At 41.4% G+C, this 26,080-nt stretch overlaps 1 protein-coding gene across 6 annotated transcripts; it reads right to left on the bottom strand.

Moving 5' to 3' along the window:
- Window positions 1-229: 229 nt before the first annotated feature.
- On the bottom strand, window positions 230-24,626 carry nrg1 (neuregulin 1). Of its 6 annotated transcripts, none has more exons than XM_053866959.1 (9): window positions 24,282-24,626; window positions 23,250-24,192; window positions 14,231-14,369; window positions 12,163-12,221; window positions 9,838-9,861; window positions 7,842-7,944; window positions 5,982-6,099; window positions 5,773-5,891; window positions 230-3,383 (listed from the first exon to the last, which is right to left on the bottom strand). In XM_053866959.1, the coding sequence occupies exons 2-9, from the start codon at window positions 23,923-23,925 to the stop codon at window positions 2,795-2,797; spliced, it is 1,827 nt and encodes a 608-aa protein (XP_053722934.1). In that variant the 5' UTR covers window positions 23,926-24,192; window positions 24,282-24,626; the 3' UTR covers window positions 230-2,794. The 6 variants fall into 6 exon arrangements, with proteins under 6 accessions (XP_053722934.1, XP_053722914.1, XP_053722924.1 ...); XM_053866939.1 differs by having other exon boundaries at window positions 5,773-5,894; window positions 24,282-24,623; XM_053866949.1 differs by having other exon boundaries at window positions 5,773-5,894; window positions 7,842-7,941; window positions 24,282-24,623.
- Between the last annotated feature and the right edge of the window lie 1,454 nt (window positions 24,627-26,080).

The following is a 26,080-nucleotide window of genomic DNA, read 5'->3' as shown; positions in this document are numbered from 1 at the left end:
GGCTGAGCTAAGCTGTTGCACTAGCAGCTGAACAAATGCACCTACCCTCCCTATGGTAACCATCTGTGCATGCCGACTCCATGGCAGCCGTAGGACCAATTGGAGAAAGTGTATCATGTGACCGCTTGGTAATCCCCAACAGGTTTCATTCATAGAGATGATGGCTACTGATATATAAACTGAAAAACTGTATCACAATCACTCACACAGTTTCCTACACAATAATACACAACCATCATGTTTGAATATGGTGCAGCTCCTTTAATCCCCAAAATGCATTTTGCAGAGCACATTGATGTTTGCACAACAAAAGATTAACCATATGTTCACAGACGCTTCATCACTGAAGTCACCACTAACCCAGTGGGTTGATCTGTCACTGTGAACCTCTTCCTCTCTCAATCTGTTGCCTCTGATGAGTTATTCTCCACAGTGCTGCTGAGCACTGTGCACACAGGATTGCACAGCTGTGGCGATGGAATGCAATCCATCTTCTACTCGGAAAAAGGCAAGCTTTTAAGCACCATTCATCACAAGTGTTTCTTTATCTGAATGTCCCAAGTGTCCTTGCGGAGGTTGCCTTTGCTGTGAAACAACAAAAAGGTGAGGACATCAAAAGCAGTGACTGGCGTGACATCACAGCTGTCTTCCATTTGACTTCTGTTTTCTCCACACAGCAGTGTAGCAGACAAAGAAGGCTTCAGTTGCACGAAACATATGTCTTTCTTCCATAGTTGCTGAATGAAAAGATTTTAAGATTATAAGTCTTGAATGTACAGAAGTTTGAGAATGTGATCCTTCACCCATTATTATTTCAAGACCAGTTCACTTAGCATTACACACTCTCTCTGACTAGTGGCATCCAGCTGGAGATTCATTGGGATATTGAAAAATAAAATTTTATTGTGAGCGTAACTTTTGTTAGCAGCAACATCGTATTGTAATTAAAGCGGATAATATATTAAGATACTTCGAAAAATAAATAAAAAGTGCCTGTTTTTTTTTTTTTTGATGGCCAACGACAAACTCACAATACTAATCTGAAACATTCTTCACATTATTCAAACCACTTTAGGTGTGGTCAATGCTGAGATGTGTTGACTAGGGAATACACTTCATCTCTGAACATTCCCTCCAGGCATAAGAAGAGTTGGCGCTTCCTTAGCGTCTGCAGGCATTGACGGTCTGACATCTGACTCCCCTCCGGATCGATAAGCTTCACTCACTGAATATTGCATTTTCATGTTCATGCAGAATGAAGTTCCATTTAAGAGTGAAATCTCATCAGTTGCCTGTAGGTGGTTAGATGTCCTCTAACTGGATCCTTCAGTAACATGTGAATGATGACAAGGAACCTCACCAGAACGCTTACACAGAGCCCTTCGTCAAAAAGGAAGAGAAAAAAGAAGCCTATGATCAAGAATTTAAACAAAAAAATAGACTCAACCTTTAGGTGACTATGAAGCATCATGGTCGGTGACAGTTTCATGATGATAATAAACATGGAGTTCTGGCAAAAATCAACTTCACTTTCACTACAGCTTCTTCATTGCACAGCAACAGTTGAAGCTCTTATCATAAGAACCCTTAAATACATTTGATGAAATTTATTTAAATGAACTGTAATAATTTACGCCGTGATGTAGTTTGACACTTGCTTATCAGTCCACGGTGCACAGCATGCGGTTATGAACGATGGGATCCCAAACTAAAGTCCAGAGATACAGTGCCACCAGGAGAGGCAGTGATCTGACCTGTGGCTTCTGATAAAGCCGCACGGAACTGAAGGAGTCCACCAGAGGCCGCCCCTCAACGCACAGGACATTATAGGGTTTGTACATAAACACAGAAAATATAAGACATATCACATTTTGCTGATTCAGCTATCATCCGTTCAGTAAAACAAACTGATGTCTTTCACCACATTGGTCAGGTAAGAGCTTTTACCCAGCCAGACAGTATAAGTGGCTCTGGTGCGAGGTCACCGGTCTGCTGTAGTCACCTGCCAACCTGAAGGCCACAATGGACACAGGTCTGAACATCCTCTGCAACTGCATGTCTGACTGATGATTCTCCTCACGTCCCTAACTAAAAGCTTCATTCACAGAAGGTCATGAATCAGAACTCCTGCTTTTAGTTTTATGAAGAACTAATATCATTATTCCAAGGACGCAGGAGTGCAGTTTCTCCCTCTTTAGTTAAAATATTAGTAAAGCTTTGCACACAGACTTCACTGACTGCACCTCTAGCTTGATGTTATATGTTACCAGCAGTATACCAGGTGAAGCAGGCTAACTTTAGTCCAGAAGCTCTAAGATCTTCTCTGAGACTCTCATTGAAGGTTACAATCATCTGAACGTCGGATTCTGCTCAGAATTCCAGAGTATTTTTGAATGTTGCATGCGACTGTTGGAGCACCAGACCATCTGTGGGCACTTCCCTCGCTGCACCAGGACCTAAGAGGCTTCCAGTAGTTTCTATGGTTGTTAGCTGCAGTATAAAGTTGGAGAATACATGGCCCAGTACGCGTTGTTGCAGTTCCCTTAAGCATACCCAAACAGAAAGGCACCAATGTATTTTTATGCGCAGCAAAGTTTTTTTTTTTGTCAGATGCTACATACATACTAGTGTGTATGGCACTTCACCTAAAAGATTTTTCTGTTTTTATAAAACTGTATTCACTAGATCCCTAAAATAAAAGATTTGTTAATGTATCTCTCAAAGTCAAATCATCTATAGAAAATAAAGGTTTAAATAGTGGCCGAACTTTCGTCCTCACCCGAAGGACTCCTGTCTACACAGCTAGAGCTTGTTGGGTGGCACTGGATGACCTGATTGCCGGGTCATCCAGTGCAGATGCTGGGTTAGTCCTGCTGCTCGCCCTGCAGGTCATACCTGTGCTGAAGAAGAAGGCGTGGCTCCCTGGAGGGTCTTCAGGCTCGCTCTCCTCCACCGGACACCCGCTACACTCTACTTTACGAGGCACATGACCACTGATGATTTCGGCCTTGCTGCAGAGGCTGTTAATAATGTTGTTTGTGTTCACTAAGTCCTCGTGTGATGACGACATTACAGGATTGGCAGCAGTGCTGTTCAGGTTTTTACTATTTTTCACGATGGTCAGTGGGCTGGACGGCAAGCTGTGGGCATCGTGGCCGTGGTTGTAGTGGGCTGAGGTCCTCTTCAGCTCATCACGACTGGGAGGTCGCTGGCGTGTCCTGGACAGCAGCAAGGGCCGCTCCTCTTCAGCTGAGGGGCTTAGAGCCACTGAAGGGACAGAGACGGCCAGACTGGACAGGGGGGCCGACATCTCTGATGGGGGAGAGCCGGGAGTCGCAGCAGAGGCTTGGAAGTCTGAAGACGCTGCAACAGCAGATTCACACCTGCAACAGGAACTATCTTTTAGTGATAAGAAATGTAAGATATGACACTTTGCTAGCTGCCCCACAATTATAGCATTGCGACTGAGGTGCTCCCAGATCGCAGTGGTCAGTACAGCATCACTTGCTGCCCCATGAGGAGAGTGTTGGACTTTGCCAACAGACATGCTGCTTTTGCTAAAGCAGTGGAAAAAAACGAATGCAGATCCAGTCGACTGGTGCCAGAGCAAGAGGCTTCCTAGTTCATTAGCCCCATTTCATTTATGGGGCTTAATTGGTGCTAGCCAGACTCTGGGACAGTGGCACAGCTGACACTATCACAGGTTCATCAGTAGCTGGTTAAAAACAACCAACCTCCACTCTCCGTCAAAGATGTTCCAACCCCCATAAACAGCAGAGAACTGAAGGAAGATCCCGATCATGTCATCCAGCATGACCTCCTCTGCCTGTCAGTCATTATCGATATCATCTACTAACCAAGTGAGTGAACCTGAGAATACGTCCCAACATACACCACAACACAAAGCTTTTTTTTTGGCAAGTCTATGATTTGGAGGTATAAAGAACTATAGAATTGGAGGCTTGACACTGTTGAACCATTTCAGTTTTAGAGGCGGAGCTATTATGATTCTGTTGCACTTTTGTTGAAAATAAACACTATTCATTTTCCTGTCACTACAAGCTTGTTACTTCCCAAAAGCAGCACACAACGCTCACAATTTATTCTGAACAATAATAGATCAATAACAGACGTCGGTGCAATTTCATCTTTTGAAGTCCAACAGATGTCAGACCCGGAATTAGTTTGTCCAGAGGTCAGCTGTGCATGAGTCATCTTTTTTTTAATCAATTGTTCGATGACACAGAATAACAGCAGTTGCTGTGGAACCTTTGTCTTGAATGTTCACATAAACCGGAGCAGCATTTTTAGTTGCCTTTAACCTTCACCTTCATAAGCGCTGATCTAACTTCACTCATGTTAGTATGGTTAGTCTCTCTTGGCTTAAATTCAAAGTTAAAAATGTGTTACCTCTTACTTAAACGGGCAAGTCCCTGTCCGTGTCGGGTGTGTCTCTGCACTTCTCTGACTGACCACTGAGGTCTGCGGTGCCACCCGTGGCATTTAGGCGCCCCCTGCGACCCTGTTTGGCATGCTGGCTACTCTCCGCCAATGACATCATGGATACAGACTCTGTGTCAGACTGAACACTGTTGCTCCAGTCATTAGTCCAGCTGTAGAGACAGGGAGGGGACGTTTACTCGGAGACAGCCATCTTCAGTACGGCATAAATGCATCAAGGATTTATTCGATGTACCTGAACCTTTTGAAATTTAAAGGTCAAACATTTCCCTGCTTCAGTCGGATCAAAGCGCAGTGCAATTCAATTTGTGAAGGGGAGCCTTTTTGATTTATCCCATTTTGACTTGACAATGATGCATCGCTACATCAGGGCGAGTGCTAGGTGAGCAGAGAAGGTAACGCGAGACAATATAATGGATGACACAAATGTGTGATCAGCATCCGGTGTCATTACATCCAGCTGTGGCTCTAACACTTCAATCAGGCAACGAATTAAAATGTATATCACAGCCTGCTCATACACACGGCAAAAGATAACAGTTAATTGTGGTCTACTTGTGACCATGAACTCAATGTTTTTCATTCATGTCATGAGCCATCAAACTGTCAAGACAAGACATTGAAACTTAAAGCCATGATCAATGTAAAATGATGCAGTTGATTCATATGCTGCTGACAGTCTCACGCAAGCACCTGTTCACTGGCATCAAGGGTTAAGATCTTTCTATTCTGAGAGACACTTTGAATAAAAGTGTAAAACGAATAATTTTTTTTTTCATTTATTTGTACATTCAGATAATAGACCTCATTATCAGCGAAGTTCTAAGAGCACGAGTCCGCTTGGTCGCTGGTTGGTATAATTAAAATATCTCATAAAAGGGTCATGTTAAATAAATAAATATTGCAAAATAGATTTTTATTTGTATTTCTTTACTGTTCAGAACTTGACATTTGTTCTTTGCTTTACTGTTGTAATGATGACATTTCTAGCTTCCAAAGAATCTCATGTGACCCTTATTTGGCATTTATATTTTAGCAACATGGCGTCACAAAAGTACACTGTACTGCAGAGTGCACTGCATCTTTGATCAAGGCCGCTCAAATCGACAGTAGCAGAATGTCTCATTTCCCTTCTGCTTACTCCCTACAGGAGTCGTAGGGGAGCCTATCCCAGCTGCTTGTGCAAAAGGAAACTGAGGCAAGCATGGGGAGGACATACAAACTGGAGTCGAACCAAAGGCCTTCTTGCAGCACAAACCACTACACCAAAGTGCCAAAAGTGTTTAATCCGGCCCACTTCTCCTGGCTCACCTTTGGCTGGAGATTTGGGTGAGAGCGGTGGATTCCTGTGCTGATAAGGCATATTTGCTCGCTGAACAGGTGGTTTCCGTCTCCTTCACATTGGTGTGCAGTGCTGTCGTCCCGTTACACTGCTATGTGATGAGAACAAGGCAGATGCACAGACATGTCGGTGAACTGATCAAGCTTTCTAGTTGAGTGTAAGAAAAACGCCGCCATACAGTTCTGCTCTGCAAATCTTGAAGAGGCAACGCAGTGACCTGCCGTCCTCTGGCAGAGTTCTTCTTCTTATTTCTCAAGTTCTGCCTCAGACGATCCTGAAGCTTCTGCCTCTGCTTCCTGTTGGAAAGGGACAAAAGTTGAATGAGACACAACCTAGATGATGTGAAATCATCTCTGGGAAGAGAAATTCATCAAATGTATCCAAAGAGATACATTATGACTGAGGAATGTGTTATCTCTAATTGTTTTCCTTCCATTTCTTGCATGGCTCTACTTTAAAATACACTCCACAATGTTGTTATAGCGTCCAACTTTGGATCAGGATTTAGGGATTAATCAACACTCTGCGGATGTTAGATGCAGACGGCTCACTGATGACATCGTGACTTCATGACCTTAAACGCTCGAGATTTTATTGAGTCATCTTTTGGTACCCATCAATCAGGGGTGGCTGCTGGTATTTTGACAAAGCGAAGCTCATTAAAAACAAAGCGCAGGGATGCTTAATAGTTACAGCGTGTTCAATTAAATGGGCCAGATCACCCAGCAAATATGACCAAATGAGTAACAAAAGCCACAGTGGGACTGCACTCGATTCTGCTCCACAGCTTCCAACTGACTGTCAATCAAAAAGGATTCCAGCTTCAGACGGATCATCCCAGAGTCCAGGGCCACAGCGAACTGACAGAGACTGACAGACTGACAGAGACATTCTGTCCCATAAGCACAAAACAGTTGGAAGAGTCAGAAATTCTATAAAACAAATCCACTTTCAGCAACCTGTATTTTTGCTTTGACCAACTGCTCGATTGATACAGACCACTATGGCTACAGTTTTTGGGGTTATTTGGACCCAGCCTATGGCAATTCTAGCACATGGCAGATATCGCAAGTCTACGTGTTGAGGCATAAGTAAAAATTCAGTTTTATATCCAATGACAGGCCAAATGTGCAGGAAGTTATGAGGTGAAGTTTAATGCTTCCCATCAGTGCTCCCTTTACAATATCCTGCTCATTAAACATTCACAATATATTTATTTATGTTAGTACTGTTCTCTGCATTCAACCATTTGAAAGACAGTGACCCCACAAACCAAGGAGTTATCAGTATAGAATAAATTAGCAGAGGAAATACAGAAAATTGAGGTTCACCACTATGTAGTCTATGCATGTTACATGAGTTACAAGGATGTGTCTCTGACATTTTTACATTGCCATTTATACGTTCGAGCTGAACTGCCAAAAGAGAGCGGGACTGTTCTTAAGCGCAGTAAGTCACAGAATATTAACTATAAAGCCCCAGTCATTTTATTTCTAATTGTCAATTACCATACCCAATTCTAGCAGTAATTTTTCACATTATTTTAGACAGAGTATCAAACTGAAGGGGGGTTACATTTAACTTGACATATACATGGCCTTCTCAGTTATGAACAGCAAAAACTGCTCCCAGAATTTAAACTACGAGTCCAATAGTGCCCTGCAACAGTACACACTGTTGGAACAGTTAATGCATTATAAGACAAGTCATACTTGTAAACATGTTCCTGTTTGACTTTTGTTATGACTCCATCTCAAACGAATGGCTAGTAAATATTCCAATAATTCCACGTCTTAAGTCATCGGGGAAATGTAATTCCAATTGCTCAACTTTGTACAGCCCACAATAAGATCAAACAACCAAACATGCAATTGTTGCCCTGCCACAGATGGTCAGCCGTTTGTCATCGACAGCAAGCATCAAGCCGTTTACACTTAGGAAACCAGCACAACCCTGCTAGCTGAGTACAGGTCGCTATAATAAAATCAAGGAGTGTGCCTGTGATTTATTAAAAATGCAAAAATATGACATGATTTACTTTGTTTTGCAGTAGGCAACCACACACATGATTCCAACGACTAGGAGTGCAATGCAGATTCCTGATATTGTTAAAATACGTTTCTGATACAGCTCCTCAGCTTCTGAAAGAGAGGACAGTCCATTCAGTCTAAACCACACACACTCACTGGTATAAACACAGTCCATGCAAACTAAACACAGAACATGGTAGTTAGATTTCTGGGTGACAAAGATTCTTTCTGGTGCTGGTTTGATACTAACTGTGACCTTGTTCTTTTATGAGAGTCTGCTCTACATGTTCACCACTAGGTGTCTCTGGATGGTATAGATTGTAAATCCAAGACAGTACTGTTGCAACATCTGACCTTGCTAACTAACTGAAGATCAGAGTTGAGATCACCGGAATACTAAATCTCATATTCTTTTTTTCAGTTATTCTAAATAAAAATAATTTTAAAAAAAAACTCAATTAATAATTGCTCTTATTCAGAGGTGAACTATACAGAATGAAAGTATGAAATTATAATTTCAATATTTTTCATCCTCATTTTTAAAAAGTGTGCATGCATGAACACAGTGGCACAGATGAATTCTGAAGGCCAACAAGGTGAGCTAGTCAAAGCATGATATAAGCATGGTTGAAATGAAAAATAAAATAAAATAAAAAGTGAACTCAGCTGCTGACGGCTGTCTTTTTCTTTTCACTCTGTTTTTCTAGATGTGCTATTATCGAACTCTAAAGATTTAAAAATGTGATTGTTAGTGTGTAACAAGTCTGTTTTTACAAGGGCAAATGGCACATACACTGAGAAGAAGATGAATTAATCTCTTAAGGAGATTTGAAAATGAAGGTATTAAGAACACTGGGTAGATCAACTCAAAATAATCAAGTGGATTAGAGCAATGGGGGTTCAGTATTGTGCATACGTGGGTTTAACAATGTACTGCTCAATGTCCATTTTTACATAGACACAATTTGTTTTTTTGGTACACATCACATTACCAGATTACGAACTACAGATTTCCATTCATAATGACTTCATACGTGTCACCTAACTGACAGAAGACACCTTAAGTCAGTTATAGAGTGCTTTTAATGCAAAATATATTTTAAACTGTCTCAAGAACAAATGTGTAAATGGACTATGGATTAGGATCGCTTCCGTTTTGGTGGAACTCTACATCACACACAGTCATAGTCGTCCTACAGTTGCACTATAATAGGTTGAAGTAAAATGTATTGTCTTTAAATGAAGACAGATGAGAGGATATATCTGACTCCTCTCAGAGAAATGACCCTCATCACTTCCATCATCATCATCACTTTATACGAGCATATCAACTCGTTTTTTTTGTTTTTTTTTTCTAATAATGCGAGTTCATGTGATGAAGTCAGATTCTGTACTATTCCAAGTTAAAAGTAAACATAAAGCAAGGAGTTACACTGTGAGCAAAAAATACCAGGTGATTCACATCTTTATGATTTGAATAACTTATAACAAGAGCAAAGTTACCTTCATGTAATACATTGTGGGGAAATGAAAGTACTATATCTGAGAAGAGAACGCAAAACTAACTAACTACATGACTGCATGCAGTATGCAAGAATGAAGTGACCCACCCAGGATGGTCAGAGAAGAGCTAGAGATCTACGAGGAGAGGATGTGAGAAGCTGATGGAACCAAGACTTGCAGTAGGAAATAGGAAGACAGAGAAGTCAGCAGGACAGCTGCTCTATTGTTTCATGCTGAACAATAACTGGAAAAGCAAGGGGTTAGTCGAAGGGATGTGAGCATACAGCGTCCGAATTTGGCCTCAGGGTTGGATTCAGGTAAATAAGATATCCAACTGTTTACCTGAATCAAGATAGGTGAGGCAGATTGAGGATAAATTAGAGCTCATTTTAAAATATGTAAGGCTGTATGATCCCTTCCTTGCAAGAGAGAACTGGCTTTAGTAGAGGATTCTGCTTGATGTCTTACATCTGCAAGCTAGTAGGAAGGAACAGTCCATACCCATAAATTCAATTCCAAAGCGTTCTGCCAGCGCAGATCAGTGACAAAAAGGGAGATTGAATTTTTTCAGGTGGGATACAAAACATTTTCACACATCAAACTTTCATGCAGTTTAGGTAAGATTCTAACCATCACATATCAATCGATGTTCATCCATTCCACCAATCCCTGCTGTTGTCTATGTCATGATGCTAAATGGAAAAACCAACCAATGGAGCTTGTGGAGTTTTAGGAGTTTAGGCAGCTAACTGCTGTTGCAAATACAAAGATTTTGCATAGACTTTGACCAATTTTTCAAATACCTGTCTTATTTTTGGCAGTAGCACTAAACTGAAACTATACTGGCTGACAACATCCAACTAAGGTATTAATAAAAAAACAGTCATAGCCAAAATATTGAGATAGCATAACATTCTGATCATGACAGCGATCTACTGACTCCATGTTGAGTTCATTGTCAAGGCTTGTATGCAGTATAGAATAAAATAAAGGAGGTTTTAACTTTTTAATTCTTCACGAGTGAGCCCTGAAAAATTAGATGACCATCCTCGATACGTATGTGATCAAAAATGTACCATCTCCATCAGAGAGGATGACTGGGAAACAGCTGATTACTTTTGCTATTTTCAGTACACAACAATTGAGAATTCTGTTCTTCAACTTTGTATTAGCTTTTTTCCTAAAGTGTTGCTATATTCAATTGTTTCTTCGTCTCAGCCATTTTTTTTATAGTCGTTCCACCTCGTTTTTTTCAGTGATCTTTTAAAAACTGAATAAACATAAGACAATCATTTAAACTTTGGTGCATCTTATACAATGGACAATAAACTGAAGGTTGTGTTTCTATAGGCCATTCATAATAGATATACCAGTGATAATACGCTGCCAGGTTACAGTTGCCATCTAGTCCTCCAACACTGACTCCACCTACTGATGGGGTGAATAGTTGTGTAAAATCGAACTTAGGATGAACATTCAGGTGAGATGTGACAACGTTCGTATTAGCATAAGCTTTTAGTCTGAGCTAGTAGCTTAGCGTTACTGCTTACATCCAGAGCAACACATTTGAAGATGCTTCAAATCTTCTTAATGATTCTGTTTCAGAGTCACAAAAGTCAAGTTTCCTCTGAATCATCATCTGTGCAGCACCTTCAAAGGGTTTATATGACATGCAAATTAATTGGGTCAAAAGAAAGGTTACTTTGCTACTGCACAGTCAGGTTAGAGGTTGGAGCAGCTGTCAGTCAAAAAATGACTTCATAAACCTCCTGACGTGAAAATGTATAGATGAGCAATAAACTATGTTGTTCTTGATAAAAACAAAAGAGACCGAATGAACATAATGATAAAACGTTTCTCACTTGTGTTTGATGTAAAAAAACCAAAAACTTTTCCACTGTGGCACTTCACTAAAACATATGATAAGCCAGTTTAATAAGTTTAATAAGCGGAAAGCAAAGCTAAGGGTCATGTGATGAATTGATATTTCAGGGGTAAAATTTGTTCAAATTAATATAAAAAAAAACAGTCCCTGAAAGAAAGTCATCTGATCTCAGACTAGGTTGTTCAGTTTTTAAGTAGAAACTACGAAGGGAAAGGATTCAATGAATTTGGTGGACTTAAATAAAGTACTTCTCACCAGTTTGCTTTGATAAGGGCAAAGAGGACTGTGAATTTTATGAGCAACAAAAACATGGTATTTATGTTGTTGATGTAGACTGCAGATCATCACACGACATGCGGCCCAGCTTGTTTGGATTGCTCTTAGTGGTAGTTTAAAAATCATCTAGTTGTTTAATGTCACATCACTGATCACTTTTAGCTGATCATAAAAGGTCCTGTGGAGTAACCTGACATTTTCTAAGCATGGATAAAATGAGTAATGCTGTCATTCAATGTGATGGTGAATTTGGACACTTAAAGTGATCAAATTAAAACATTTTTCAACTGATAAAAGTACACAACATAGTACAAAATGAGTTATGCTTTCATTCAATCAAGATTATTTAAGATAATATTTTTGGATTTTTTATTTTGGACATTCATTGAGGTTACGTTAGAAGCTGCCAAATGAAGTACAGTTTATTTTTCGGTTTTTTTTGCGTTCCTTAGGCAACACTGATTTTTATAACATGGAGTTGCAATGACTAACTTCTACAGTACTTCATGCAGATTGAACAAAAAATAAATAAAAACAGGTGGAAACACAACCACATATGCAGAACAGAAATCCACAGGATTGAGAATGACAACCAAACATGAAACCAGAAAAACAAACATGCATTATTTGGAAAACAGAAGAGTTAGAAAATGAAGAAGACATACTGTAAAAGCTGGCCATTACATAGGTTTGGCAGCGATCGCCAGTAAATTCATTAGGACACCTGAGTAGTAAATGAGACAGAGAGAAGAAAACACAGCGGGTTAATTGAAACAAGAGCCTTGGAAGACCCACAGTCGTCATCACTGGTGTTGGTAGGAGGGCTGGCTGGACTGAAAGGTGTTCACTTGCCAGCTCCTATCACTCCTGCTCTTTAGAAACCACAGACTCTAATTTATAGATATCGTGGCGATTATTGCTGAACATTGCATCTTTGCATTTAAACCTAGTGTTGACTGAAAATTGCATGTATGTACAGCAAACTTGTTAAAGCAATGCTTGGAAAACTAAAAGGTTGCCAAAATTGTCCTCAAACGCAGCCAAGCCCAAATGAAACAGCAGTATTGAAGCACTGGGTGTTTTTTTTTTATCTCTAAGAAGTTGATGTGAAATGTGAAAACTCTTTTGGCTATAAATTCTTCTGAATCGCAGCTGCAATATCGTCCAGTATTTATACATGCATGTCATCTGTATGTAATTTCTGATATTACAACGTGAAGAAATATTTATATTGTTTCTGTTTCCAACTGTTTGTTCTTAAAATGGAGATATCTTGTATTGTATGTGATCCAATGCAGTGCATGTAGATGAAGAATTGTGTAATTTACACTAGTAAGCTTGGATCTTCCATCAAAAGCTAGTGAGTTTTAACGTTTTAAACTTGCTGCGATGCAATATCAAACACCCCCTGCCACCCAGGAGTACTGTCAGAAAATGAATGGGTGCCTTCAGTAGTGCAGATAATGTGTGCATACTGCTGCCCTCACTCGATCATGTATGAGTCAAAAGAAGCTGACTACGGCATTTATCATTCAAGTAGGTTCTTCTTACCAGACCATGGTTATGAGTACACTACTTTCTGTGCAGTAATCTCAGACAGCTGAACACGTTACTATAGTGGTAAGATGGTTAGTGCAGAATAAGCCCCTTTAGCATCATTGGAGTGGATTGTGAAGAGTAATAGCTACTATACGTATAAAACAATGACGTCATAAAATCCAGATCAAGTTACTAGGTCTGCAGTTCAACAACTAGGTTTTTGTTATCCGTCTGTTCTTCCATATTCTGGTGTCAGTAGTGTGAGGCTGAATGGAGAGTGTAATGTCATGTGACAAATATAACTACAACTTAAAATGGTAAACAGCGGGGTGAAATGGGATGAATTATGAAGTACATGCAAGTTTCAGAACACTACCCTCACAAGGGAGGATTTCGTTTGGGTTATTAAAAATACATGGCCAATGTGGAACAAAAATATCTGGTTCCTCCCCAGATTGAATTTCGATAAGTGCATACAAGATAAGCATGGAACACCAGCAATGACATGTGGGACTGTGTACAATGTTGACATACGTTTTGGGTCTGAGACTTTCTTAAGCACAGCTTGTTCACATCGGTGCCCAGTGAATCCCGCCAAGCACCTGGTCGTTGGGTGGAAAGGAGAGAAGATGAACAACACTGACATGTGGTACAGAAGACACGTCTTGGGTATACCTGTTACCTGCACGCCTCCAAGACAGTGTTCATGCATCCAGGGGGACAAATTGTACATTTAACAGAGGATTGAGAGGAGGAATGCTGGGAATCTTAAATGGTATTTTGCGTTAACAGCATTGAAACTGTAAACATATTTACATTTGGTGGCACCAAGAACCACAGGGAAGACATGTTCCAACAATAAGAACTAGCTAACGTGTCAAAACAGATTTGTGTGTCTACTGTTGAAGAATTCTCCTCACTTTGAATCAAGTTAAGGCTAAGGGGCAGCTGTAGTCATGATGTAAAATCAGGAAAATGATAGTGTGCGCTCACAATGGCTGACAAAAAGGGGTCGTTTTCTTGTATTGCAGATCGTGCAGTAAAGCTATCAAATCAAGAAAAAATGGCATGTGATTTTTCAGGAACATGAACGACTACGTCCATCAGCGGTGAATCCCCACCACTGAATCCAAGCACTCACCTTACACACAGGTTGCACAACACATGAATCCTGGTATCCGCTCAGCATCCTACCTGCAGAGAAACTTTGTGCTGCCGGGCATGATTTCCAAGGTAAAGCACTCCCCTCCATTAACACAGTAGTTTTTCTGGCGGTCACTGCAGCGGGTCACATGACTGGAGGTCTTGGTTGTAGACGTGGTGCTGGTGGAAGCTGGAACAGACAAGGTGGTCAGTGCGAGGACAAAACATGCATGTTGTTTATTCTATAATCACAGGGTTGAACAACAAATGTTGAATCTGGTGTTTTTCTGGGGGACTGATCATCAGTTTCCTTACTGCCCACCATTTAAGACATTACTGCTTGAGAAATCCCGAGAAAGTAGTAAGTCCACATTACATTAGTTTGCATTTCTTTAGCTCTTATCTAGAGCAGTTTCATTAAGTACATTAAACCAAGAGGGTTAAATGCACGAATTATCCTGGATTTAGATCTGCCCCCTGGTCTCCTCCCAGCTGGACATGCAGGTGGCATTAACATCCAGTTCTTTCAGCGTCCATTTCTAATAACAGAGACCTAAGAAACTTGCCTAAAGAAAGTGCATTTTATTTTTTATAGGGGTGGGATTCGGTTAATTAGAGAATTTGTGATTAATTAATCTCAATTAATCGCAGTTTAATGGTATATAGTACATTAAAACAACAAAATATTGTTCATTTTGCATCAGTTTGACAATAGCACAATAAATCACAATGGTGTCTATATTCAAGTTTTTATATCACCTCATTTAAACTGAAGCTCTTTTAATATCTTGAAAATATTTGTAGAAGAATTCTATAAGAATTTCAAATTTTATTCAGAGTAGTGGAAACGCTGGCCATTGTGTAGCGAAAAACATCCCTGAAAAAAAGCAAACAGACTGCTTTTGTTAGCTTTTGTTCAGGGATTCCTCCATGTTTGTTGTTGTTGTTATCTTCCTAGCTGCCACGAGTCTTGTGCATCAGTGGGATCAGTGGATCAGGAACTCATGCACTTACAAAGGTTCCCTGTTGTTGAGAGCAAACTGTTATTATTAATCGTAATAATGTTGTGATTTATTAATCTTAATAAACTTGTTGAAGTCCCACCACTACTTTGTTTCGAGCCTTTTTTTCCTTTGAGTCATGACCAAGCATCTATGACCAAGGATGAGGGTAGACTCAGCTGCATTTTCATCACCACGCTGCAGTCGAGTCATGACCACTAATTCTGATTCAGTGAACTAACACCAGATCATCTACTCAGCCATCAAGCTTTAGAAAACCCAAAGACCCTGCAAAGAGGGATGATTCAATACTGCTCCTCCAGACAATAGTTGCCTTGGGACATGGTAAGGCATGGTATCGCCACTGCCTGACTTACTGTATAACCACTAGCTGGAAGGGTAAAAGCTTTGTTTCTTTGGTTTTGTATAACCCAGAGGCGGAACTTAGATCAATATTACGGGAATTACAAAGTACTAGATTTCCATGTTGATGGACAGCAGGGAACACAAGAGTAAGCCAATCAATAGCTAGACAGTGAAAAGTGTAACCGAACTAGCTATTCATCATTAACGGTACCAGCAAATATCTACTTAAAGACAGCATTGAGGCCGAATGAACGTCCACAGCATTTTTGCCTTGGTGAGTCAGAGGTTAAACATCTCCAGTCCTCAAGAAAACAGGAAAGGTTCAGTCAGGGTTTATGGATTGAGGAAATGCATGCATGAGGCCAAACAAGTGGCAGCATGTCACGGAATTATAAGCAAAGAAGCACTCCTCAAGCTTATGTATCCACAGCTCTAAGACAAACAAAAACACAACCTCAAAGACTGGGTGGAGAGGGACGGATGAGCCGGTGGAAAAACAATGACTTCCTAGGAACCTTATGTTACCATTTAGACAGGACAGTCAAGATTTGTCTTGAGGATTGAGCCATTAAACAAGTAGACATGAACTATCTTGAGTTAAGATGATCCCCAGTATATGAACGGACAATACAGATCCTTCAAATGATAAGGACTGCAACAGGGAGAGATGATGTGCTGCAGTGCTGCATTTCAATGAGGCACTGAACGCAGGCAGACGTCCTTGATAGAGGAATGAATGAGATAAGCAAGATATCATGTGACTTAGTGGAGATGTCATCGATCTATGGGCAAGATATAAGCTGCCAATGATGGCTGCATTAGAACCACCTCGCCATCCATATCATTAAGAAACACTGTGCCTCAATGATGTGGTCTGAATGATGGTGGCACTTGAGTAAATAAAAGTGCTGAGGCTGCTACAAATCATTCATATTTGTTGGTCCATGATCGTCTTCATGTCAAAAGGCAGAGTCATCAGAGCATGTGAACGAAAGAAATATGAGCCACTGAATAGAGAAGTAGTTGTGAACAAAAATCAATATGGCGATAACTATGAGAGAGATAGAAAAAGCGGCATCGGAAACACCGTCATCAGAGGGATCATTTTGCCATCTTCAGCAGGACAATCTTGCCACCATGTGATCACAATAGCCGTAGTAAAGGGTCCATGAGATAATTCAAAGATCACACAGCCAAACACAGTGATGTTTAATGGCAGATAACTGACTACATGACGCAACACAGTGGATAGTTAGAATTCAAGGCAACAGGTTTGAGTTTCCCCAAATTCTTCTTGACTCCTAGCTTTGTAATGGCAGCTAAAGACACCAAAAATGCAAAGTCATGCAATGGCAAAGCAGGCTAGGAATGCTACGGCGTACTTGGCAGGCAAATGTTTGCCAATGAAAAACCATTTCCTAATGCACAGCTGCCACACAACTAATTGATTTACCTCTATCAGTTTACCTCCATCTGCTAATCCATTACTGTCGGTCAAGTCAAATAAAGGATATCCAAACTTTTGTTGCCAAACCACTTCAGACTGACTGAGCCAGTCGTGGGATGTTTGTATTGTGGCCTCCACACCATTGGCGAGAAAGCGACATCCTTGAGTCAATATAAAAAGACAATCAAGGTCAGTTTTGTGAGAAAAGTTGAACATTTCTTGTTTTAATTGAATCTCCAAACATGGCCAATAATACAGACGGTGAACAACAGGCTAAGAAGTCATGAGCGGCCAACACCCATCCAGACATGTGCAGGGGGAAAAAAGCTGCGGAAGATTTTTCACCATGTTGAACTACAGAAGCAAAATGCCCACCAGCAGCAAAATGTATTTAGTGATGAGCAAGCAAATATAAGCCGGGAAAGGAGATTGGATCCACTCACTGCTGTCCAGAACTCTCCAAGCTCGGATTGTGTGTGCAGGATTGGTGCAGAGGATGGTGTTTCTGACAAGAGCTGTCAAGGGCACACCACGATGCACTGCACCAGCAGAAATCTCTGCATGCTGAACTGGAGTCGCTGCAGCTCTGAAGGTGTGTCTGCTTTAGTCACGGTGCGTGACCCTCTGTATCAGTGGCAATACTATAGTGAGGGTGGGATGGCACACAAAGTGATCACACGTGGTGCTGCTCAAGGGCCCCCGGGGTACACAGATACAATGTCAAAGTGAAATGTCACACACAGCGCTCATCTGTTTCTTTCATCTGTTAACCTTGGATTTACAGGCCTGAAGACAGGACGGTCGCAAGCATGATATATTTGAGTGTTAGACTGAAATGTGGTGAGTCCTTGTCCTTAAATGACAACCTTTATTTCCAATGACAGGCAAAAAGCTTTACATGAGGGAGACTATTTGCTGACGCATCTTTTTCTCTTCATTTGAAAACATATCAAAAAGTCTAAAATACCATTTTTATGTTGCGTTGGTCCAAGGTGCAAGTAGAGGAAGAACATTAACCCAACATAAACGCAGAGACACACATGAGACGGGACTTTCCTATTAATATGGGATTAGATTTTGATTGGCTACGGTCTTCTGACAGACAGGTGCTGAGCAAGGCACATTGTGGCAATTGTGAGTATGGTTTATTCAAAGTGTGTCACCAAGAAAGTAATAAAAAATGAAGATAACACAATTATCCTGTTTTCAGTAAACATACTAATAAAGACAATGTGTTCAGAGTACACATTACAGTGTGAAACGAAGATATATCCAGATACACTGAGACATTTTGAGTTGGATTTTGAGTCATCGGGTTCAGAACAAACAAGACCCAAGATAAGTGTGTCTGTCAGCCACCATCATGATGAGTCACCTTTTAATCTGATTCATCTTAAAAACATATTACAGTGTTATATGACGTCAACACATTCAACAATGAACAACACTCACTGATCCACGTACAGAAGGGAGTCAGATTTTTACTTCCCATGTTTCACATTACACCTCCTTTGATAGAAACCTGAACTGAGAAGAACTGTAAGAAGGAAAAAAAGGTCTACAAGTAACTACAGTCCACGTTTTGTCATAAGATGACCATAAATTGAATATACTATAACAAGGTAATATTCACATGAGTGGGGTCAGTGCCTGTTCATTAGAACTCTTAATTTAGCTTTGAATTCCAAGTAGTTGATCATACTACATACTACAAATCCTTAAAAACACCACTGAAGTGGAAACTAATTTCCTATACACATACCTTTAGACCTTTAAATAGATAAATCAACGAGGCTTGAAACTTTGAATTGATCTGGACAAATGAGCAAAGTTCAACATTCCTCTTTTCAACAAGATGAAAAGACGAAAAGAACACTAACACGTTCAGTTTTCACATCAGATTTATTTTATTTTAAAGTAAATATTGCCTGAATTCTGACTTTAAAGTGACTCTAATCTCAGAATTTGACTTGTAATGAGTGAAAATGTGAGAATTATCTTTTCTTTTTTTTTTTTTTTCTACTGGCCCTAATCATCTTCCATATAAGTTATTTAATAACAAAGGCACATCATCTTTATCTTTGGTTAAATATGCAATGTGGTGCAGCTTTGTGTTTTATGTACAGTATACTGCTTCTTTGTATACACATCTTTGTTGTTAAATGTGTGTCTTTACTGTTGCTGGTGTGCCATGTAAAATTTCCCCACTGAGGGACAAATAAAGGCCATGTAATCTAATCTAATCTAATCCACAGGCAGCGAAATAAAGAAGTCCTCACTCCTCGCTGCCTTCACTTTCCGATAGACAGTCCAGTCCAGTCTTGTGTCAATATGCGGATAAAGCGCTCATTTTTAAATGAGTGTGAAAATTGCAGCAGTACTATGAAACTATTCTTTCATTGACCGGGCGCCTTTAAAAAACCAAGAGAGGAACAACAGGATCTGTTTTACATGATGCAACTTTCAGTCAAATATCATGATCGCCATCATTTGCATACCAGTGATGGTATTTGGATGGAAATGGTTCCACCACGCACATGTCTCGTCCTCGGTCTACAAGTCAGGCTCCACTTCATGACCCCAATCTGCTGCTCTCTCTGACACGGCACTGCACCGGTGCCCCAAAGTACAGTCTGTTCAATTATACAGTACATGTGATGAATTTCTGAAAAGAACTATTTCAGGTTCTCGTGCAGCTCGGTAGTACTCACAGAGCTCTCATTCATTATTCCTGTGTTCTAACTTGAACTAGTTTTGACCCAAAAGAACCCTTGGTATGTGAGAGTCCGACAGAAATGGAAGGATTCACTTTAACGAATCACAAATAGTGTAATGCAACCAAAAATGACTGACATCGTAGATGGCCACTTTAGGATTTTAGCAGCCTTCAAATCATATTTCTTCCGGCTTTGTACATTAACAGCAGCAATGAATCTGTCAGCAGAGTGGATCCAACAGGCACAAAGAGCAGCAGAATCATATATTTGACTTTATCATCGTCAATTAGAGTGTGGCCATTTGTGAGCTTGTTTGTTCTGGTTCTTATCACATTGTGGGAAGAAAATCAATTATGTATGGACTAAGCCAACTTATTGTATAAAGGCAGACTTGAAAATGTGTACTTCAACACTAACCCTGCATTGCTGTGATGTCACAGAGAGTGGAAATGTAGTTTTCTCGTTCTTATTTCCACGAGTATGCAAGGTCAGTGGAGAAAAAAGCAAGATAAAGGCAGTCTAAATCAATGCAGTTAAACACACGTTGTTGTGATCCAACTTGAACACAGGGTAACCACAAAGCCACATAATCTGACGGTTCTCGACTGATGCCACTACTTTGTTCAAGGTCAGGCCGGAGGGAAAATAACATTATGGTTATGAAACGCTGAGTGACAACTGGTGATGCCCAGGACTGAAATAATTCTAAATAGATCAAATGAGTCGCATTAAGATTTTCAATGGGCATCTGCAGATCCCCTTCTCAATAATTGGGTCATTGGAAGCAAGATTGATTCAATCTTGGAGTCTAAAGTGGAGGTTAATTGCATTTCCCACACCGTATTGAACTCAAGTGAATCATTTTAAATGTTCTAATTCATCTTATTTTTTATACCGACTTCAGAATAATATCTGGCGTCTTTCGCCCCATGCTGGCAGGACAGGCTCCAGTCATCCGTGACTCTCCATTCAGGGAAAAATCCAAAGAAAGCTACGATGATAAGTGACTATGAATGTTTTTAAACAGGAAAATCAACTCATATTTAAAATGATCTTTTTCCCACCTCATCATGAATCACCTTCTTTGTGGTATGATGTAATGTACTTGGACAAATTTAAAAAAGCAATCTTGGGCTTTTGTGGCAGCATGCAGCCCAAAGGACAATAACAGTCCCCGATATGGTGCTGTAAGTACTTTGGCAGGCGTCTGTCTGCCGGACACATTGTGCCACTGTAATGGTGCCATACCCGTGTAGATTCCAAACCTTTATTGCTATCATCAAACTGAGGTTTGGAGCAGTCAATACAGAAAGCTTCAGCCAGCCACAACGTCACTGGATACAAATGATCACCAGGTTCGATAAGAGATAATAAAACGCTGAGAGGTGGAGTCCATAGACATATTCTTTTAGGAAGCAGCATCTGAAGTCAAAGACCACCCGCAAGTGTATTTTCTCTCCTCTGTCATTATTATGACTCACACGGTAATTACATCCTGGGTGGACAGTGTGACTAATAGCTCAGGGCAAGGGTCATTACAGGCTTCAACCACACGATTACGCACACCCATGTGCACCCAAAGGCACCCAAAGCTGAAAAAAGCACAGTAGGGGGGGAAATATTGGCATGGACTTAAAGACAGGACATGTGCTTTTAAACAAGGTTTTTACAGGAGCTGATCGCAGAAGGTTCATATTTGAGGGTGTGATGTCATTACTGTTTGAACTGTTTTCATTGTTGCCATAAGCATCTTTGCTAAATGTGAATGTATTGCAAATATCATAACAGCAACATAATATGTGATAACTGCGCACCAAAAAAATTGTATATTGGCATAAGTGTTTAATTGTTTTTCAATCTAAAACCATCTAATTTTCTCAAAGAATCAATGGAATGGTCAGCAGCGTCTGATCCCCTGCACTTCATTTCATTCTATTAAAATTTGATTCTACTGGATTGATTGATAATATTGAAGAAAACCGATGTGAAATCCAGACTCAACATTTCAAATGACATTGTTAAAAATATCCATTTTCTCCAAACCCAACTATAAAAATGCATACATATTTCTACTGAGTGTATCCTCTATTTATAGAGCCTTTTTTTTCGATACAAATACTAGCCAGTGTTTCCAAGCCAAAAAGAAACTAAGTAACTGAGTAGTTAGAAATGAAGGAATGCATCTGATATTGAAACCGACAAAGGGACGTGTCGGTCACAAAATGAGAACAGATGTGTCCCACTATCAACATCCAAGAAAGTAGCTGTCATGTACCATCACAAAATAATGCTGCATGATAGAAAAAAAATGGAAGCTGCCAGTCCGGTATCTTACATTTGAGTCAGCAATTTACATTGCTACCACAAAAGTGGCCCATATCCTTCTCTCTTTCTTTTGAGGAATTAAGTGGACAGTAGAGACTGTGCTGACTCAGCTTGTTCATTTTGGTCAACAGAATCAATGAATGATGGGAGAGTCTACTTGTGCTGTATACAGAAATATCAAGTGGATAAATCATGGAATGCTGTCACCAAACCATTAACCTGTAGATGACGAGTAGAACTGTCAATATAAACATCTACATTTTTATTTTATTCATTCTGTCACTATCCTGTGATGGACGGGTGACTTGTCCGAGGTTGGTAGAACTATGAAAAACGGATGCAATGTCTCATCGAAGCGGCTTAAATCATCACATTTTGTAAGACAGCTAAATGAATTAACTTCAAAGCCCATGTGCTTTCAGTGCTAAGTTGATTCAGCTGTGTGACCTGGAAGCCTGACCCCGCCCCCCCTCTCCTGTCACCACAGCTTCACATTAGCTTAAACCGCTGTTGTAAATCAAATGTGATGTGACTACAACAGAAACATTATGACTGTGACCACAAGCAGACGCTCATTGTTTTTTCCTGCGGCAGTGGGATGGAGGGGGCATCAATTAGCCTCAGGCAGGCGCTGACCTTGAAATGGAGCACAGGAAGTCTCCTTCTACCACAGCGCAGAGTTTCAGTTTGTGTCATGCATCCTCTATTGATTTTCACTCTTTGGTGAGATGGTTAATATGCAGTCTGGTTGGGCACAAATCCACAGATTATGTTGGTCCACGTCAATGGTCCAAACCAAACTTCAGAGACGTGACGTTGTGCAACCAAATTCTGATGGAATGTTGATAATTGCACAATCCATTGTGAATGGCGCAGATTGAAAAAGAGCCAGCCTGTCTGTGTTGTAGCAATATTTCAGAGCTTAGTCATGGGCCACTACGCAGAGCGTTGCAAGTCCCAACCTGCCTGCTTTCAAGCAAAGACCAGAATGAAGACACTTCCTGACAAAACTGAGCGAAGAGACAATTCACACTGGTAACCAGAGAAAACTGACACAGTTATGTTTGTCTTTAAGCCGATGAGTGTAATCCCTGTTTAAGATTCAGCTAGAAACCTCTGATCTGTATTATCTCCCGTGATAGTGGTGCGCTTTAGAACAAAGGAGGACCCTGACTGGAGAGATTACCCTCTGGTGTGGTTGACAGTGTACTTACAGATCGTGGGGATGAAGATGTCGTTTATTTCCTGCGTGGTCTGGTGGTGGGGGGTCTGCTTCGGGATTGTGGGCCGGTCAGCTTTGGATTTCAGCGTAACAGAAGGGTCAGACTCAGTCACTCGTGGTGGCACATACGGACCTCGTGTCGACTGCTCCTCTAGGAAAACCTCAGGACGTCCCGAGGTCACACTGGAGACAGTGGTCGAGGGGACGGTGGCAGAAGACGGAGGAGGAATTGATACAGTCAGCCCCAGCGTTGGGTCCACCAATATGCTAAAAGGGTCCTGCCCGATGGGCTTTGGGTCTAAGTGGGTGGGTGGTTCATACTCAAAGATCTTATCTGCAAAGACCCATTTGAGGCCAGCTGTGCAGAGCGCTAAGCTGAGCAGACAGGCCAGGATGGGCAGAATGCAGATTTTCTCAGAGTGCAAGCAATTGTTAATCTGTTCCATCTCTATACAGACGCAGCAGGTTCCGGGTAGAGCCATAATTCCCAGGGCTCCAGAGTGCTCCCCATCACCGCTGCCACCTCCCTCCGCAGTTCCCCCTGCGTTCTCCTCCCCACTCACAGCAGCAGCCTCAGTCTCCTCTGGTTTCTCCTCTGGGACTTGTCCAGTATCAACAGTAGAGCCGGATGGGGAGGCTGGCTCCGGCCCTGCAGAGATGTCCTCCATTCCTGTCCAGCTGTTGGATGAAGACTCTTTTAACACCTTCACTATTAGCTCAGAGCATCACACAGTGGCTGTCTGCCACCAGACCCCGCTAGTATATTTTCCATCCTGAGTCTGTGAGCTGATGGTTTCACTGGGGGATAAAGATGCTCTTCAGAGTCAGCGTAACCTTGTTAACAGTCTGGGAGGTACGCAGACAGTCTTCTGCGCAAGAGTTCCGTACTCATGCTTTCTCAAAGAAATGCACTCAGAAATCTAAAAATAGCTTTGCTGCAAAGAAAAAAAAGACCAGATAAGAGACGCTTAGCTTGCTTCAGGATAAGTTTGTTAGCGTTGGGAGGAAGTAGTATCCCACTCACCTGAGAACTTGGACAGTGGAGGCAGTGTGAACGTGACGGGCCCGCTGCAGCTGCAGTTGCTGAAATGCACCAGACGGGACGGGCAGACACTGCAGTGGCAGGAGGGACATGCTGTCTTGGCTCTGGAACTCCGGGCCGCTGAAAGGCTGAATCATCAGGGAGCGGCAGGTGTCCTTCCTCTCAGTGCAGGCACAGAAACAGATGAGTAAGGGGAAAGAGAGCGAAAGAGAATCACAGAGAGAGAGAGAGAGAGAGAGAGAGAGAGAGAGAGAGAGAGAGAGAGAGAGAGAGAGAGAGAGGGGAGGGGGGTTGCAGCAGCTCTCAGAAGGGCAGACGAGATGGGATACTCCCCTTTTTCTCCTTCCACTCCTCCTCTCAAACTCTTTCTATCCAAGTGGTGAACGGGGCAGCCTGGGGCCTCCTCCCTCGCTGCCTCTCTTCCTGTGGGCTGCTGAATCCATCCTCTCTGTCAGGCACCTCCCAATCCCTGCACAGAGCATCAGGCTAAGCAAGTTCCCACTTAATCCAATTAGGGCTCTTGTCAGCCAATGGCATGCAGACGGGCCGTGGAAGCCACCTCCTCCAGCACCACTCCCCATTGATTATGCTGATGCTAAAGGGTGTGTTTTTGTCTTGAGCAAGGAGCCAGGGAAGCAGACATACGATCCATCCCAGGAGACTGCAGCCATTGTGGTACACTCCTCTCAAGTATCTGACTAATAACACCGACGATAATGATAATGAAAACGTCTAATGCATTTACCTTGTACATGTGTACTTCCACATCACATCAGCACGCAAAGAATGTTTTGAAAATCATAACATTCTCATCATTTATGATGTCGTCGTACAAGATATATTACAGATATGTTTCAAACTGGAATCGATGACAATAGGATATTTTCTATGCAAAGAAAGTGAAGTAGATTCCATCCAACATGGTAGTGCAATGTGACCTACGGCTATGATAGAAGCATAATGATGGAGTGATCATAGCATCACTAACACTGCCCATCAATTCTCAGAGGGTCGGGCCCCAGAGGAAGGCCGGCACTCAGAGAAGCCTGGAACACATCACCAGGGAGGTAGCTAGGAGGCAGGAGGTCCTCACCAGGAGAGAAAACAAAGCTTGTGACCGCTGGTGATTGTAGCGCTCTAGCACAACCAGTACATAGAGAGCTCTGCGTTTTGGCTCAGCTCATTCTGCAGCATCTTAAGACTGACGATACAACAGAGCCAGGTCTTCACTGTCATGAACAAGATAAGATCATCTCTAGGAGGTGCGATTATGAAAGAAAAGTTTTCATCGTTGCAGTACATTCATTTTATAACATGAATGTACTGCAACAATTTGTAAGGTGACATGTTTTAAAACTGATTTGTATTCTTAGCTGATATTTACCAGTGTTTTGTGATTGCTGAGTAACACCAGATTGACTTTAAACAGGCAAAATAAGGTGAAGGCGTTGACTGTTGCAACTGCATTCTTCTAATAGCAACCATGTGTGTGTGCAAGACAGAAAGCACCCAAACCACCCGTAAAACTATTAGCGTGGCTCGACCCCCCAGCAGCCAGGCGATAGTCGAGCTGGGTCCCCGGATGCTTTCCTGAGGAGCTGGAGCTTAAACAAGATGAAGACAGTCACAAAGGTCAGGTCACTGCCACACTGAATATTGACCCTGCTGTGACCCTTTCCAATCCACAGACAAAATTAATACCAGTAATGGTATCTGTGGCAGAGGACTTCCTGTCAGCCCCCTGAATTAGGGACCAGCATATTGATTACTCTCTGCTGTTT

This window comes from Synchiropus splendidus, chromosome 1 (assembly GCF_027744825.2).
Source record: "Synchiropus splendidus isolate RoL2022-P1 chromosome 1, RoL_Sspl_1.0, whole genome shotgun sequence".
Taxonomy (NCBI): domain Eukaryota; kingdom Metazoa; phylum Chordata; class Actinopteri; order Syngnathiformes; family Callionymidae; genus Synchiropus; species Synchiropus splendidus.
Note: the sequence above shows the minus strand (reverse complement) of the source record. Positions and strands in the feature narration are given on the sequence as shown.

What these genes read in the sequence shown, in the direction of transcription:
- nrg1 (XM_053866939.1), bottom strand. Translation starts at nt 23,925, where the DNA reads ATGGAGGACATCTCTGCAGGGCCGGAGCCAGCCTCCCCATCCGGCTCT. An exon ending in CTTTGGAATTGAATTTATGG is followed by an intron (nt 7,945 to 9,837) that starts GTATGGACTGTT and finishes CCTCTCTTTCAG; the next exon opens with AAGCTGAGGAGCTGTATCAG. An exon ending in GTTGCCTACTGCAAAACAAA is followed by an intron (nt 6,100 to 7,841) that starts GTAAATCATGTC and finishes CCTTTCCAACAG; the next exon opens with GAAGCAGAGGCAGAAGCTTC.